The sequence below is a fragment of the Sphaerodactylus townsendi genome, linkage group LG05, assembly GCF_021028975.2.
Source record: "Sphaerodactylus townsendi isolate TG3544 linkage group LG05, MPM_Stown_v2.3, whole genome shotgun sequence".
NCBI classification, from domain to species: Eukaryota; Metazoa; Chordata; class Lepidosauria; order Squamata; family Sphaerodactylidae; genus Sphaerodactylus; species Sphaerodactylus townsendi.
The window spans coordinates 83080954-83094409 of NC_059429.1; the positions used below are offsets into that span (position 1 = coordinate 83080954).

At 43.1% G+C, this 13456-nt stretch overlaps 1 protein-coding gene across 3 annotated transcripts; it reads right to left on the reverse strand.

Moving 5' to 3' along the window:
- Nucleotides 1–404: 404 nt before the first annotated feature.
- On the reverse strand, nt 405–12092 carry NCR2 (natural cytotoxicity triggering receptor 2). 3 transcript variants are annotated; one of them, XM_048497726.1, is made up of 5 exons: nt 11952–12092; nt 8913–9257; nt 6565–6619; nt 3754–3938; nt 405–1840 (listed from the first exon to the last, which is right to left on the reverse strand). In XM_048497726.1, exons 1-5 carry the CDS (start codon nt 11992–11994, stop codon nt 1836–1838), a joined length of 633 nt encoding a protein of 210 aa, XP_048353683.1. In that variant the 5' UTR covers nt 11995–12092; the 3' UTR covers nt 405–1835. The 3 variants fall into 3 exon arrangements, with proteins under 3 accessions (XP_048353683.1, XP_048353684.1, XP_048353682.1); XM_048497727.1 differs by having other exon boundaries at nt 3772–3938; nt 6565–6622; XM_048497725.1 differs by having other exon boundaries at nt 6565–6622.
- Between the last annotated feature and the right edge of the window lie 1364 nt (nt 12093–13456).

The window sequence follows — 13456 nt, forward strand, 5'->3', positions numbered from 1 at the left end:
CCCAAACTACAATTTCTCATTGATAATTAGGGTTCTCACTGTGTATGCCAAAAGCTGGAAGTCCTGCCCCTTCAAATCTGCAGTTGAAGTAAGAAGAGCAGCAACAACAACAGACAGCCATGGTTCTATAGTGTGAGTTTTCCCCAGCCCAGTGACTTGCACTGAATAATTTTTCAAAGCTTGCTTAGCGAAACACTGATCAGCCACAAAGTTCCCCGAGGTGTTGTGGGTTTTCTGGGTTGTACGGCTGTGTTCCTGCCATGAAAGCCTTCGACAATACAACGTTCCCTGTGGTTATTAGACAAACTGGTTCTAACTCTTAATAATACAAAAATAAACTTTTCGATATGAGTTCGTTTCTTTCTCTTTGGAGTGATCTAGCAACCAAACTAGAAACTTGTATATTTTTTAATTAAACAAAGATTCATTTTATTGAGCAAGACAGAAGAAAATAAAGACATATTCAGAAAATAGACATAAGAGAATTAATCCTACAGAAACTGTGGAAATGCATGCTAACAATACCAGCCTCCTAGCATTACTAGGCCAGGGAGAGTGGGGTATCAAATCACATCAAAGAAATGAAACTGATAGTTGTTGTTTTTTAAAATCAGGTTTTAGCTTTTGTCTCTGCTTTCAGGGTTTATCAAAAAAGCCCCAAGTACTCAATTTCTCATCAAGAGAGCTCACCTCTGCTTCTGAGTCTTCTAGCCAGAGAAATCTGATTTGCTTCTTTCAGGAGGGCTTATTAATAGAAAACATGATTGGTCTTGTCTTTCTTCATGTTTGATTCACACAATCATGTGATTATTTCTAAATATCTGATTGATTACTCTAAATAAGATTAGCAAGGTCATATAAGATCATCTGAGACACCAAGATCACAATCACAACTCCTAATAAGCTATTTATCAAGTCTTTTTCTGTAATTGTTCCAAGTAACTTTCTGAGACAAAAGATAATCTAAACAACAGGTCTGTAATTTCACATTCAACTTGCAAATTCTGTAAGAAAAAAAATAGTACCTTTGCTACTGCTACAGTTCCACATTCTCTCCACACTCCAAATGTGATTCTTACCTGCTGTGTGGCACAGCTGGAGACCTGTTGCCTTATCAGCTACAGAAGAAGGAATGGATGATAGGTCTGCAGGGGGAATAGGGAAGATGAGCTGGAGAAGAGACAGGTCTACTGCTTTCTCTTCTGCTTCAATAGTAGATTTAAGGAGTAATGCCTGGTGTCTTGAGGCAAGAGGGGGCAACCCAAGCAATCTAGGTCTATTTAGACATGTGAATAAGTTATTATGCTTACCCTGTGAAAGCATTTGATGTGCTTCCTGTACTATTTAGATGTTTGAAAAAGCTACTTTATACACAGTTTATATAGTATTTTAATTATATAAAAATAACCAAAGCATGCCTTCTCTCCAAGGTACTTCCTAATAAGTCTTTTTGTCTCCAATCCACCAATAAGCATTTCCACACATCTATTATTAGATACACTTTGCAAAAGAGTTAGAAAGGAAATCCCTCACAGTTATTATACTCGCTCAATTGCTCCCAGTGTAGTATGGTTAAATGTGCCCCTATATGCCACATCTCTTTTTTTGGCTGATAGCAGAGCAGTTGTCTCCGTCTGTCTTGCAGCAAAACTTGGCTTTGCAAGTGAAATGCAACAATCTTTGAGTTGGACATGAAGTGAAATGATAAAGCAAGCAGGTCTTTCTTATGCTGTCTGTATCTGCTGTAGCCACTTCCATGCACCTATCAATGAATTCTTCTTTGTTTGTTTTTTTGTCTTTCTTCCGACACATCTAGTTACAACGATCTTTTCCTGTTAAGCTAGAAACAGAAAGAATCATCCAAGTTATAAAACAAAACAGTGAAATAAATACAACAGAATTTTTCTTTTTAAACAAAATGAGGTTCTAACATAACCATGGACAAACATTTGAAAAATGAAATAGCAATATATGCAAAAGGCTTAGAAACAAAGCGAAAGAAACCCACCTCTCCTACAAATGTATAATTGAAGACCCCATGATGCGCAAGCCCATGGCATTTCCCCTTCCTATTCCTCGGACCTGAAGACAGGGGGGACAGACTGGCCCTGTTTTGAGGCAGGAAATAACATGTTTCCTTCAAGGAGTTCCACAAGTTTTTAGCCCAAAATGTTTTATTTCCAGCCTCAAAACGTTTTAACTGCATCCTTCTTTTGTTGAGACATTTTCAAAATGTTTTGACTTGCTGTGTGTATGCCTTCAAAACATTTTCCATGCCTCTCTGCAGTCCCTGGACTTCCTCCTTGGCACCATTTTCGGAGCTTGCTTCAACAGCTCAGGTTTTTTTGTTTTGTTTTGGTGGGTGATATCTTTGAAGCTACAAAGGCACAACCTATGCAGAATTGAAGCACGAGACTCTGAAGGAGGGGTAGGGAACCTGCGGCTCTCCAGATGTTCAGAACTACAATTCCCATCAGCCCCTACCAACATGGCCAATTGGCCATGCTGACAGAGGCTGATGGGAATTGTAGTTCCTGAACATCTGGAGAGCCGCAGGTTCCCTATCCCTGCTCTGAAGCCTTGAAGCATTGGATCTACATAGAAGTCAAAATAAAATGGAAGCATCTCAACATGACGGCCAGGAAGTGTTTTGAGAGGGTGAGTGAGAACAAACCAGGGGGCAGGGGGGGAACTGAAAACATTGTGCAAATGTTCTGCAAACATTTTTAGTGACTTGTGCAGAAATGGCCACTGTTTCACAAGCATTCTGAGCATTTTTGCAAGTTGGGTTGCTAACCGGCTGGTGGGGCTTAGAGATCCCTTGGAATTACACATAATCTCCAACCAGAAAGTTGAGTTCCAGAGGTGGGATCCAACCAGTTCTCACCACTTCTCTAGAAGTGGTTACTAATTTTTGCTGAGTGCCGAGAAGGGGTTACTAAAGCAACCTCCCTGCCCAATAGGGACTGGAGGCGCGTGTGTGCGGCGGCGCCACTGTTTGAATCCCACCACCATCGGAACCTGTTATTAAAACTTTTGGATCCCACCACTGTTGAGTTCCCATGGAAAAGCTGGCTGTTTTGAAGGATGAACTCTATGGCATTCTGCCCCCTTCCTCTCCACAACCCTGGCTCTCCAGGCTCCCCCCCCCCCCGAATCTCCAGGTATTTTCCAACCTAGAGTTGGCTACTCTTATTTATAAGATTGAAATGTGCAGAATGATGTGGGGAAGAACATGGGTTTATTGTACAAATATTTCCACATTCATGGCTGGCTCTACAGTGTAGATAGAATAGGTGGCTTCCTGTAGTGGCATAATTCAGAAGAAGCCAAAGATTATGAAAACAATTCAGTAATCTGTGTGCAAACTGCGTCAAGTGGGGTCGGTTCTTAAAGTGACTGGAAATGTGTCCCAGAATCCTATGGGAGGAGTTTTGGGCCACACTAAATTCAGGGACTCTTCCTGGTACCCCTGTTACAAGTCAAGAAGCACTCCTTCTGCTGAATGCAATATACGGTCTGTGCTCTCATGCTACTTTTATTATTTTCAATTCTTCTGCAAACTAAATATGAACCCCAGAGTGACCTGTGATATTGAAGGAGGATATGGGAACATTATTAGCTTGGGTGGGGATGCCCTGATCTGGTTTTTCTAGATTGCTACAAAACATTGTCTACCTAGCCTAGGTCCTGTTCTGTCTAAGGCTGCAAAATGCTTGAGGCAGCACAATCTCCATCCTCTACTGCTGCTACCTGTAGTAGTGATGCCACCTGTGATTGAGAGGAGTTGATGTTCATTTTCTCTTCTGCTGCCATCCTCCAACCTTCTGTTCCTCTGACTCCAGGCAATAATCAAAAGGAATATGACAACCAGGCATTTGAAACCCAGGAATCCAGCCACAAGGTAATGGAGATTGGCTCCAGAATTTCCTAAGGTCCTTTGGAAAATCACAAATGCAGGTTAATACGAAGCAGAGAATTAGTGTGAAAAGATTTTTAAAATGAAGAGGGGAAATAGTTTTCAATAGACAACCTAAGTTTGCTCGATATGGTTGCTGCCATTTTAAATGTTTACACTCCATTTTAAAAGCCAACAGACGTTGACCTTATATAACAGCCTGTTTTTCTACCCAGGATACATGAGTGCAGTTCCTTTGATTTAATCCTATCTGTTGCATACACTGAGGATCTAATGATCTGCCTCCTAGTCTTCTTGTCCAGAGTTGCCTTCACATAAACAACAGTCACAAAAACCTCGTCTGCAGAAAGAGAATCACGGCTCTTCCTTTGTTCACAGTTCATTATGTTTTGAAAATGTTGCTCCTGTCAGGTTATATTTGCTCATCATTATTTGTGGCAAGAATACAATCTCTTTTACTGCCAAGAGTTTGCAGTTCATGCTGGAGAACGGAAAAGGGTCCAAAATCTTTTTGCAGAAACTATAAATAGACTGGTTTCTGATCCAAATGTGAGTGCCAGAGTGGGTTGCTGCCAAATCCTTACATAGACAAACCCTTCCCCACCCTTGCTATTAATTCTGAAAATGTTTTTTAAAGCTGTTTTCCTTCTGGTGGTCTGTGATCAGAAATAATCTCTGCCAGGACAAAAACATGGACACAGGATGAATTAATACTTTTCCTCCTGTGCCACCCATACTCTTCTGCTTTATAAAGATTCAGTGAGACCTGGTTTGTTTTTGTGCTGTATCCTGTCTATCTGGGCACTTGACAATGCACATAAAAGTTGTGCTACCCTCTGAAATGGCACAGCTGGAGAGCCCTTGCAGGGCAATCTATTAAATCCTATTGCAGCAGTTGTACTTATACCCACTTGTTGTGATTTGATAGCACATGTGGGAGCTACAATAAAATTTGGTAATTTCTGTCAGAATAATCTTGTATATATTCCTGGTGAAATGCTGCAGTTAAGACGAATAGAAGATGAAGTGAAAGTCCCTAAGGAGACCCAGAACTAATTCCACCCCCTTCCTGCAGCACAGAAAAGGATGACGATCAGGGTAACTCTGGGATTTATAAGTTTATCAGAGTATGGCAATAAATTTAATTTCAGTGATCGGAAGTACTCAGGTACCTCCAGTCTGCTACAATCTAGTCATGTGGGTTTTTTAAAAAAATCCTTTGATAGGCCTTTGACTCTTCAGATATTTGTAGAACTGGCACAGGCATAGCATTGTATGGCAATATTTGACAACTGGCACAAACTTAGCATGAAGACTGCTTTTTCGGCTTCCATATTATGCATGCATGCATCTTGGGCAAAACTTAACCTGTGGAGCTTGAGGCTTTAGTAATTAACTAGTTTTAAGAGTGGGCAGGTCACAACTCAGTGGTAGAAAATTTGCTTTGCATGAACAATGTCCCAGATTCAACTCCTCCCTTCTGTTAAAAAGATGCAGAACATTCTCAACCTGAGACTCCTCCCAAATTGCTGCCCATTAGAGTGGATAATACTGTCCAGTATGGGCAAAAGGATACTAAACTATGGGTAGGCCTAGTGTTTTATCAGTATTTCTGGGTTTGAGTTTAATATTCCCTAAAATTTGTGAAACTGCTTCCCAAAACCAATTCCTAATATTGACTTTTTCAGGCTTTTCAAACATGTTCAGGTCTACTAGACCCGAAACTGAAAAATTCCTGCTGCCTCAGAACTCCACGAGAAACTGTGAAGCTGTGAAGTAGCAGCGTTGGCAGCAGGTCTGAAGAAGCCTGAATCATGCATGATTTGAGATCTGCTTTTTTAACTGCCACCCTTTTTTCGGGTGCAACATCCCCCCCCCATACCTGAAGAGTGGCGCCCGGGGACAAGGGGTACCCCTTATCCCTAGGCAGATACGCCACTGCTGGCCACACAGCCTGGAAAACCCACCAGAACCAGTTGAATCCGGCCGTGAAAGCCTTCGACAATACAATATGGCCTGCATTTACAACCAATTTAATATGAATATATGAAAGTTTTCTTAAAAGGACTAGTTTGTCTAGTCCAATAGTACTCTTAGTGACCGATCTACCCTTTCTGGTTCATTTGCTCCAGTAATACTCTTCCTGTCAGTGGCTGTAAAAGATTTCAGGCAGAAATTTTCTGCAGCCTGCTACCTGCATTCCTTGCTGGAGATGCCAGGTGCTCTAGTCAAATGATTCTGTCTTCTGGGATAGAATATGACATTAAAGCTTTGCCAGTAACTCACCTGTGTGAGAAAATTAGCGATGTCTCTTATAACTGGTAGCTACCAATGAAACTAAGCCACAGCACAAAGAATTTGTATGCTATGGGGCTCTGGAGCAAAGGCAAGATGGAGAGTGTGTGATTTGTCTAACACTCTAACGGTACCAACTGAAAGCAGAATAAAATCCCTCTAAGTTCTTGAAAGGGTATAACTCTGCTTACAATTGCACTGTTAGGCCATGGATCAGGACCATTATCACCCTTCATTGCAAACACTACTTTAAATTATTTTCTATGAGCTTGTCCCTTGTCAGCATTTGGATGTTAGGGTACATCCCACAAGCACTGGTGCAAAGTACTGGCTGAAAATGTATAATTTACCTGGAGATGCTGTGTTCTGCTCTGGGCTCCTCTGGTGCCTCAGTCTTCCATGTGCCTGCTGATAGAAACACAGCACTTTAGTGGCCAAAGACTGTTACACTGAGACAGGTTGTTGGGAGTTTTACAAGCTGTGTGGTTGTGGTCGGGTAGTTTTGCCCCTACTGTTTCACCCGCATCTATAGCTAGTGTCTTCAAAGACATGTCCAAGGACGTAGGTAAGGGGGGGGGTTTTCTCGGGTTCAACCCCCCCATTCATGTCTGAAGCTCCGCCCCTCCGTTTGTGAATTTTTAAAACATTTTAGTGGTTTTTGGTTTTTGGGCTGCAGGGGGCGTATTGTTTAGGCTAGTAGCCCCAAACCTTCAGGGATTGTTTGGGAGACTCTCCTGATGGTTCAGGGGGTCTAAAGTTATGGACTCCCAAAGGGGGTGCCCCCATCCTCCATTGTTTCCAGTGGGAGCTAATAGAAGATGGGGGCTTCACCTTTGATGGTCCATAACTTTGGACACCCTGAACCAAACTTCACCAAACCTGGGAGGTATCATCAGGAGAGTCTCTTACTGATACCACCCAGGTTTTGTGAAGTTTGGTCCAGGGGGAACAAAGCTATGGACTCCCAAAGGGGGTGCCCCATCCTCCATTGTTTCCAATGGGAGCTAATAGATGGGGGCTACACTTTTGAGGGTCCACAACTTTGGACACCCTGAACCAAACTTCACCAAACCTGGGGGGTGCCTTCAGGACAGTCTCCAGATACCCTGAAATCTTGGTGCCAATACATCCAAAAATGCGCCCCCTGCAGAAACATCCCAGAAATTTGCCCAAGAATCTTTGTTCTGGAGTGAGTTTTTCGCATTTCTGTCAATGGGGGATGCAGGCTGGGGGGGGGGGGCAATTTTCTGAAGGCACAGTCTCAAAACTTTCAGGGTCTCATCAGGAGATTGCCCTGATAATACCCCCCAGGTTTGGTGCAGTTTGGGTCGGGGGGCCCAAAGTTATGGACACTCAAAGGGGGTGCCCCATCCTCCATTCTTTCCAATGGGAGCTAAGGAGATGGGGGCTACCCTTGTAAGGGTCCATAACTTTGCCCCCCCTGAACCAAACTGCACCAAACTTGGGGGGTAGCATCAGGACAGTCTCTTGATGATACGCTGAAATTCTGGTGCCGATACGTTTAAAAATTCACACCCTGCAGGCACCAATGACCTGCTGCAAATTTTTTTGATCCTGGTGGGATGGCTGCCCATTGGGGGGGGGGCATCCAACTCAGGTTTTGCCCAGGGCTCCAGTTTGCCTCGTAAAGCTCCTGTGTTTGGGGGTGGATTCCAGCATCACAGCGGCTGCATGGGGGGGGGGGACTCAGATTTTGCACTGGGCTCCATGTTCCCTCTATGCCTCTGCCCAGAGGGGAGGGCAGAAGGAACTGCTGGCTGCCAGCTGGGAGCCCAGCTGGTGGGGGGCAGGGTAGGGCAGGGTAGGGGAGTCTGCCATCCCCGGCCTTGGAGAGCTGCTTTTATAAGCGCTAGGCTGGGGGTGGGGCTTGGGGAGGCGTGGCCATGCCCTAGGGGCGGGTGGGAATGTGGCCCCCCAACCCCCCCATTAAAAATCTATACCTACGTCCCTGGACATGTCACAGTTAGATGTATTTCTTTCCTTGTGGCACAGTGTGGAGTGAACTGCAAATACAGCTGCAAATGAACTCTACCCAGACATGCAAATATACCTTACTTTACTCCCCCTCCCCAACTGGGAGGTGGACAAAACATGTACTGCACCCCACAATCACTCCACACTGTGCCATAGAGAGAAACACATCTTACTGTGACATGACTCTGAAGATGCCAGCCATAGAGGCGGGCTAAAAATTGGAAGCAAAGACTACCAGACGATGGCCACGCAGCATGGAAACCTACAACAGCCAATTGATTGAGGTTGTAAAAGCCTTTGACAATATGAGCCCTTTGGGGGAGATCGGGGTATAAATCTAACAAATGAAATGAAATATATTACACTGAGACATTGTAAGAAACAGTCCATTATCACAACTAATTATAGAAAGATGGATGAAAAAACGTGACATTGGGACTAACAGTCCCTGATCTGTAGCTTGAAGTGTATAATTGTTGTGGAAATAGAAATGCCTATCTTGGAAGGAAAAACACACTGTTCCAACTTTTTATGTCCTATCATCTGGGCAGTCTTTATAACAGTTTCTGCCTGTTCCCGTGTCTCTGTCAAACAATACTGTGATTTCAGTTGCAGTAGCTAGTAAGCCCAATGCACTTGAAGTGTATTGTAAAAAATCTGGGTATTTAAAAGACAACACTCAGGCAGGACACCAGGGGTTTACCTTGTAGAACCTTCAGCATCACTTTGCACAGGGTGCTCATGCTCCCCAAGAAATCTGTCTTATACTGATACAATCCGGCATCTTCCTTCTTTAGTGGGCTGATGGTTACTGTGAGGATCCCATTCTGACTGTCATCAGCAATGGCAGTGGTTCCATTTCTCCTCTTGAGGAATGGCATCCAAAAACGTCGAGCACTGACAACACGCTGACACTCTGTCCTGTTGATGTGTCTGCACCAACTCTTTTCTCTCCACAGGTGCTCTTTGGGATTATAGGTGCAGTTGATCGAAACTGACTCCCCTTCAATCCCATACACAACTGCAACATTACTTGCTGCATAGGTATCTAGGAAGTAGAGAACAGTTGTTATTACAAAATGGGGGAATAAAACATGCTAGAGCATAGTACTGGAACCATATAATCTATAGCTTATATGATCCATATGTCCAAAGTCTACACTTATACACATACATAATAGACGAGACCAGTGGTGGGATTCAAATAATTTAACAACTGGTTGTTTACAAGCACCATTTTAACAACCGGTTCTGCCGAAGTGGTGCGAACCTGCTGAATCTCACTAATGGACGAGACCTTAAATGCAGGGTGCAGATCAAAGTCAAGAAATTTACATATGAATTATTCTTGTGAGAGTTCAGCTTGAATCCTTAAAATCTCATTGGATGTAGAGAATGAATCAGGTGCATCACAGGCTTTATTGATGGAACTGGGAGAGAGAGGCTTGTATTAGAACCTACCACGATCATGTATATTGCCTTTGTTGATGCTGGCTAGGGACAGCCTGAACTTCAAACTGAGCTAAGAAATGAAAGGGTGTACTGCTGTGAAGGCAGCTCTAATAAATGTAACAATGTTTGTGGTGACAGGCAAAGCAACCTGAACTAGTTGTTTCAGGCAGCAGATTCCAAGTAGGCATCTGATTTCCTGCCTCCAATTAGCTCAAAATCCAGGTGCGAAACTGTCTAAGATCTGGCCAGTAAAGGGCCATGGAGTCATTCATAACAAGAAAAATAAGATGGCAATTTCATTCTTCTCCCCTGAGGAATAAAGAGGCCAGGGTAAAAAGTCCATCCTCCACAATTCCGCCACTTAAATTCACATCCTCATGTTGCTTTTTACGGGAAAGCTGCAGATTACTGTGTGGTCATGTCTAGTAGGGTTTAGAATAGTTCTCTGTCTTTTACTTTCTGGGCAGGAAATAGAACACCTTGGCCAACGATCTAGCATTAATCATACTTCTATCCTACAGAATACTTTCCAATATGTTCTAACCAGTTCTGCTGACATTTTGATATATTATACCTCTTGTTCCTGCTCTGACCTGCACAGAGGCCAAGAAAACAGGAGCTGAACTTATATATATGGATTTTGCAGTTTCAATAAAGATGTATGCTGCTTTGTATAGTGGAAACCAGAAATGTGCTCATTAAATATTTCATCCATTCTCAAGGCTATTTAAAGCCTATACAGTAAACCTGTTGACTGTGAGCAACTTGGAGTCAATAAGCATTATGCCATGACTAAAGGACTTCTTATGCCCACCTCTGAATAATTTCTGAGACAAGAAGCTAAGATGAAAAAAAAATACCTTGGTTTGTTTTGTTCAGCACTTGATGACTCGGAGAAACAAGACATTACAGTAGCATGGACTAACTCAGTGTGTTGTGTTTTCTCTTCAGAGCTTGGAAGTTAAGCAGGGGTTGGCCATAATTAGTCCTTGGATGGAAACCTTCTAAGAAAGACTGGGACTGCTACACAAAGGCAGTGACAAACCACCTCTGTTCAACTCTTGCCTTGAAAACCCATGGTCCTGGAGTCACCATGAGTTCATTGTGACTGATTACACACATTTATTATTAGTAGGCAGGCAGGAGAGTCTGATGCTTCCCTCTATCACCCATGGCTTTTTTCTTGAAACTGTTTCTTTTCTGACATTTTTCTCCTGTCGAGGTTCATTTTGATCTTGGATTCGTACAGGAAGAAAAGCAAGTGTTCCCAGCCTGAGGGGGGCGGGGGGAGCACCTTCACTGATGCAGCATTTTAGATAGCCTCAAACCTTCTCTCTACTGTATATAATCATAGTGGCAATTCAACTCTTAATGTCTAGCTTGAATTTCAGTTGCTTATTGAGTTGTTTGCCTTGAAAACTATTATATTTGAGTTGATAATTGATATATTTAATCTGTGATGGCTCATTCTCATGTGCAACTCATCACCTGATGGACATGTATGCATGAACTGGCACAGAAAAAACCTCCGGAGATTGCTTCTCTGCCTTTGGGATGGCAGGATCTGGTCTTCATAACCTCACATCTTGATCACAGAATAACAGAATGCTAAGACTGGAATGGATATGTGATCATTTACTCAACCATGCACCATATCCCTAGCATTTTCCAAGCACAATATCCATAGCAGGTTATCCTAGAGATAACCTAGAGTGCCTGCATGGTGTAGTGGTTAAGAGCAAGTGGACTCTCATCTGGAGAACTGGGTTTGATTCCCCACTTCTCCAAATGAGCAGTGGATTCTTATCTGGTGAACCAAATTTGTTTCCCCACTCATTCCTGCTGGGTGACCTTGGGCTAGTCACAGTTCATTCAGAACTCTCTCAGCTCCACTTACCTCACAAGGTGTCTGTTTTGAGGAGAGGAAGGGAAAAGAGTTTGTAAGCCATCTTGAGTCTCCTTACAGGAGAGAAAGGTGGGGTACAAATCCAAACTCCTTCTCTTTTTTATTTTCTAGCATGCAGTTTACATAGTGTCACAAGCACACAGCAGAAGCAAGCAAGATGTACCATATCAGAAGTGCTTAGAAAGGTAAGAGATTAGCTTGGAAATACACTTTAAATCCAGATAGCTAAGCTTAGGCAGAATCAATTGTCTCTTCTCCTCAGAATCATACATACAGAACAGTCCAGTCAGTTTCTGGTCCATTCATATTGTATATGACATCACAATCTGTTCCAAACATCTGAAGCTCCCAGTCAACCAACCCAAAGGGGCTTTAATTTCTTACCTGACAAGGACACTAAGATGGCAAGATGTACAAACCTCTCCATCTGGCTTTGGCAGATCAAAAAACAATGTTTCCAGTAGAAAAGGAAAGAGGTGGTGTTGCACAAGGACAGATGTTTTGCCTTACTGTGGATAAAAGAATAATAACAGGAACTTCTGCCGCTCTGTTTTGGGTTAAGCAATACACCAGTGAAAAGTCTCATACTGGCTGAAAAAGTAAGCATCAGCAATGACATGCATCACAAGCCTTGGTCTCACCCATGAAGGGGAAGGGAGACTTGTACATCAAATATGGAAACAGTGAAATTAGACACTATTGATAAGCCATCACCTATACACTCCAGATGAATCCTATTAACTCAAGCTACCTGTGTCTCTGCACTCCAAGTGGCCCTTCATAGTTTATATCAATGAAACACATAGTGTGTCCCATATTTGTCATGTTTGGCCCTACCTCAGCAGGAGGAGCAGACTATGTTGAATACAATATTTCTCACCTCACAGGTTATTCATATGACTACGGGCGTTTCCCCACTCTCCCCTATCCCCCCTATACCGTGCGCCCGGGTGTCCCCACGACCCCGCGCTCTGCGCAGGGTCATCAAAAGGCGCCCTTTGCAAGAGCGCCAGGGATGCCGCGCACTGAGGGGGCACGACAGCGTCAGCGTCGGGGCATCTGCGCTGTCGCTGCCCCTCTCGTGGGTAGTGCCAGGGGACCCCGCACTACTCTCCTCAAGTAGCACGGGGCTTAAGGTAAGTGGGGAAAGGCTCTACATCTCGTTATCTTTTAAATCATTCTGAAGTAGAGAATAAATCTTGTACTTAATAGTGAACCCAACAAATGCTTTATGCTGAGATCCTGAGATCTGATGTATGAGATCCTGACATCTGCAATGCTTCAAACAAAGGCACAACCATTTGCTATCATTAAAGTGGAGAACAGAACTTAGCTGCATATAGCTGAATGTGTGGGCTTTTGGGAAAGGAGCTTTCATACACATTTAGGAGGGCATTTTTACACGTGTAATAGAGCTATAAGAATGGTTCAGAAAGACACTTTAATAAAGGGACAGGGACTGCGGACAGTACAGCACACATACTATCTGTTGCTATATCATTTATCTGAATTATGGTTTATTTCAGCTCTGTTTCACATTTCTGCCTGGTTTCTGATTTCTAATTCTAACCTTGTTCCACTACTTATTGGATGTCCCATCCTATTGATTGTATTGACTTACACAGCGTAACCTGCTTTAAGTCTCATTTTTTTTGTTACATCAGGAACAGAGAAGCAGAAGATTCCATGTAAGAAATCCTCACATGAAACAGTTTCTCACTTTACATACGACTGGTTAACCTTAGTAATCAGGGGAGCACTTCAATGGGACTTGCTCCATGGAAAGTATCCTTCAGATTTCAGCCTGTGTTAAGTAAGCATAGGCCATTTAAGCCATAAAACGAATGTAGCCTATGTCTGGTCGAATCCCCACTTGAAATTTGCACGCA

Bases quoted from the DNA above. Each gene is read 5' to 3' on its own strand.
- NCR2 (XM_048497725.1), bottom strand. From the start codon at position 11,994: ATGGAGAGGTTTGTACATCTTGCCATCTTAGTGTCCTTGTCAG. The intron at 9,258-11,951 runs GTAAGAAATTAA...TCTACTTCCTAG, and splicing joins CATCTTAGTGTCCTTGTCAG to ATACCTATGCAGCAAGTAAT. The intron at 3,939-6,564 runs GTAAATTATACA...GATTTTCCAAAG, and splicing joins GCAGAACACAGCATCTCCAG to GACCTTAGGAAATTCTGGAG.